Here is a 3,070-nt window from a genome sequence, read left to right as displayed (position 1 = left end):
AATACAACACTGTAGCTTAGACATGTTACTGTTTTTATTCAACAGAAAGCAAACAATAACCTGATCCAAATTCTTTAATGACATTCAGAGGTTGTTAACCAATTAATTTTTTAAAAGTATGTGCTGCTTTGTTTAAGTTTTGTTTAATAGATGTACATAATAATTAAGAATGAATTATTTAACACTTCTTTTTGCACTGTAGGATTATCATTTCAAAGGATGTTTTATCAACACATAGCATACAATGTGTATATCTATATATATGTATATGTACTTCCTCAAATGCATCTGCTGTAGCTCTGTTAAAAGTTATATTTCGATTTCTAATGTAGAGCATTTTATAACAATTGTTAAAGGTCTCTTTTGCTTTTTGTTCCTCTTTCTGGAATAGTACAGTCTAAATTTGGACAAAACATTTGCTGCCTTTCAACTAAGAGGGCTTGTACTTTTCAGTGGGATCATTTGAGGTAATAACTGACCTTTCACTTGAGGTAATGGAAATGTCTCTGCTTAGCTCTTTAATACATGTTCAGCTCTTGTAGAAAATGGCAGAGGGTGCATATAATTGTATCTCTTCTCCCACTGGGTGTTTCCAAAAAAACACAGGTCAACTTGACCGAGCTAGCAAGCTCACAGACAGTTCCAAACAAACTCCAAATAAAACAAAAGCAGAAGGAATCCAGTGTTTGTTTTGCCCAACTACACAAGCCGGTGCCCTTTGTTTAACATGCTCCCGGGAGTCATAAACATGCCCTCAAGTCCCCGCACTGCTGTGCTGAATGAAAAGACCTCAATATCAGCAACCTTTGGGTACTCACAGAGAACTTTTAACAGCTTAATAACCAAGCCTACAGACACACATATTACTCCCCTTTTCACTGGATTTCAAATGCCCTTCCTCTTCACTGGGAGCTTCACATTTATTGTTTAAATTCTTTTGTTTCTGCCAATTAACAGTCCCCTATTTTTATTCATTCATCTCTTCTAAGTTTAGTCCTTTTAAAAAAAGGCAATGTGAAACTATGTTAGTTCGTATAACTTCACTTTTAAGTGGCCTGAGTGTTTTTAGCTAGCATTCAGCAATGCTACCACAAAAGTAGCCTAGTAATTGCAGTCTCTTATAGCTGTATGCTCTCTCCATCTTATGGCAACACATTTTAGTTGGCCTTGAGGTAGTTATAAAGACCTTGAAGGCCTCCATCCAACACTTCTTTAATGGGCTTTGACAGAGGGTTGTACATAATATGGAGTCCTTTATCCAGTGGGTGGCACGCAAGTTTCCCCAGGCTGGTCAATTGGTGCATTTCAGCTGTAATATTTTGAATTTCATTATAGTCTACATTGAGAAGTTCCAGCTCGGTCAGGCAGCCGAACATCCTTGGCAGAGAGTGAATATAGTTCCCTTCCATGATGGGGATCTTTAGGTCAGCCAGGGCCTGGATCTTCTCAGTGATGTTCTCTAGCCTGTTGCAGGCCATGTCTAAGAAGGCCAGGCTCTTCATGGTGTAGATGCACACTGGGATATGTGCAATCTGTTTGTGGCTCAGGTTGACCTTTGAAGGTGCGTAAGTTCTGACAGGCTGTCCGGGAGGTACGTGAGCTGGTTGTTTGCTAAACTCGAGCCTCGAGCTTGCTGCAGTAGCCCAGTTCCTCCAGGACCTCATTTAAGCATTTGCGATAGGCAAAGAGCACCTTCAGGTTCCGCAGCTGCCCTATCTCTGGGGGCAGAGTAGTGAGCTATTTACCCCACAAGTTGAGCACCACGAGGTTCTGAAGGATGCCCACTGATGCTGGAAGTGAGGGCAAGCAGTTAAGGGACAGATTGAGCTTCTGCAGTTCCGAGATCTCCAATAGTTCCTCAGGAGGGTCGACCATGCCGCGGCAGGTCAAACTCAGCACCCTGTAGCCGAAGTGCGTGACAGTGTGCTTGTGAATCCTGTCAGCTGTTGTCAGTCTCTGTTCACAAGCCATGATCTTTCTTCTTTGTTGTTTTATTTCCTCGTCTGCCAGTTCCTTTGACTGCTTTCCTCTCATACCTAGCACAATACCTCTGCTTCTTATGAGCACCTAAACTACAAGTAAACAAACATCTTCCTTGATCACAGTCTCTTTTGGAGGGAAGAGACTCCCAGTTCTCAGTGGCACACTGGAGGTCTGGAGACACTCAGAGGACATGCTAAGGTTTGAAACGCCTTGCATATCTGATTGGAACTGGCTGCCTAAGATGTAACACACATTGCTATAAAGATGTTTGTGTTTGTCCAGGGTGCGCTGGAGGAGTGCTGCTGACAGACAGGAAAGGGAGAATGGATCTGAAGCATATCCCGGTGTCAAACAACATTGCTGGAACAACTCTTACCACATTTCACTGCCTGTCTCTTCAGCTGTCCCTGTCACTTCAATAGGCCCAGGCAGTGATAACTAACCTAGATTTCAGTTTGTATGCCATTTGTGGAGGAGAAATATGACAGCTTTGTTTTCCATTGCATATTCTTAATAGAAAAATGTGCACAAATAATAGATTTCAAGCTTCTGGGTAACTGAAAACGTAATATATATTGTCCTATCATATTATTTTTCTCCTTTTACTTACTTTGAGGTCTATTTATAAATAATACAATAATACAAGATCATGAGTTAGTTTTGTTTCCCCCCAATAGTTGTCTTTATAGTCATAGTCATATAGTCATGTGTTAAAAAACAAATTTAATGTTATATATAGAACCCAACAAAGAAAGAGCAATGTAAGGACTCTAATTTTGTTAAACATGGTGCAGTATCAGTCATGAACACAAATACCATGCTTATAAGGGAGAACTGAGATTTGATAACACCCTCAGTTATTTTCATTAAGTGACAATATCAGAAGCACCCAATATGTTGATATGAAAGCTGTTAATAAAAGAAGACACCATATTCATGGGAAATTACTGATGTGTGTTTAATGGTATTTCCTGGCCAATTCTTCTGACTAATGCACTAATGTTTTCAAATAATAATAATAATGTGCAAACTAACTAGAACAGTTATTAAATAAAAACTGTCATAGGGTAAATGTTTTCTGGATACA

At 39.8% G+C, this 3,070-nt stretch overlaps 1 protein-coding gene across 1 annotated transcript; it reads right to left on the bottom strand.

Moving 5' to 3' along the window:
* Positions 1–1,096: 1,096 nt before the first annotated feature.
* On the bottom strand, positions 1,097–2,294 carry lrrc30a (leucine rich repeat containing 30a). The gene is given in 3 exon segments (XM_027001691.2): positions 1,097–1,558; positions 1,561–1,620; positions 1,623–2,294. Coding segments are annotated over 3 exon segments (873 nt in total). The 5' UTR covers positions 2,035–2,294; the 3' UTR covers positions 1,097–1,157.
* Between the last annotated feature and the right edge of the window lie 776 nt (positions 2,295–3,070).

This window comes from Electrophorus electricus, chromosome 10 (assembly GCF_013358815.1).
Source record: "Electrophorus electricus isolate fEleEle1 chromosome 10, fEleEle1.pri, whole genome shotgun sequence".
In the NCBI taxonomy this organism is placed as follows: domain Eukaryota; kingdom Metazoa; phylum Chordata; class Actinopteri; order Gymnotiformes; family Gymnotidae; genus Electrophorus; species Electrophorus electricus.
The sequence above is the reverse complement of the archived record's forward strand: the minus strand, read 5'-3'. Positions and strand labels throughout refer to the sequence as shown.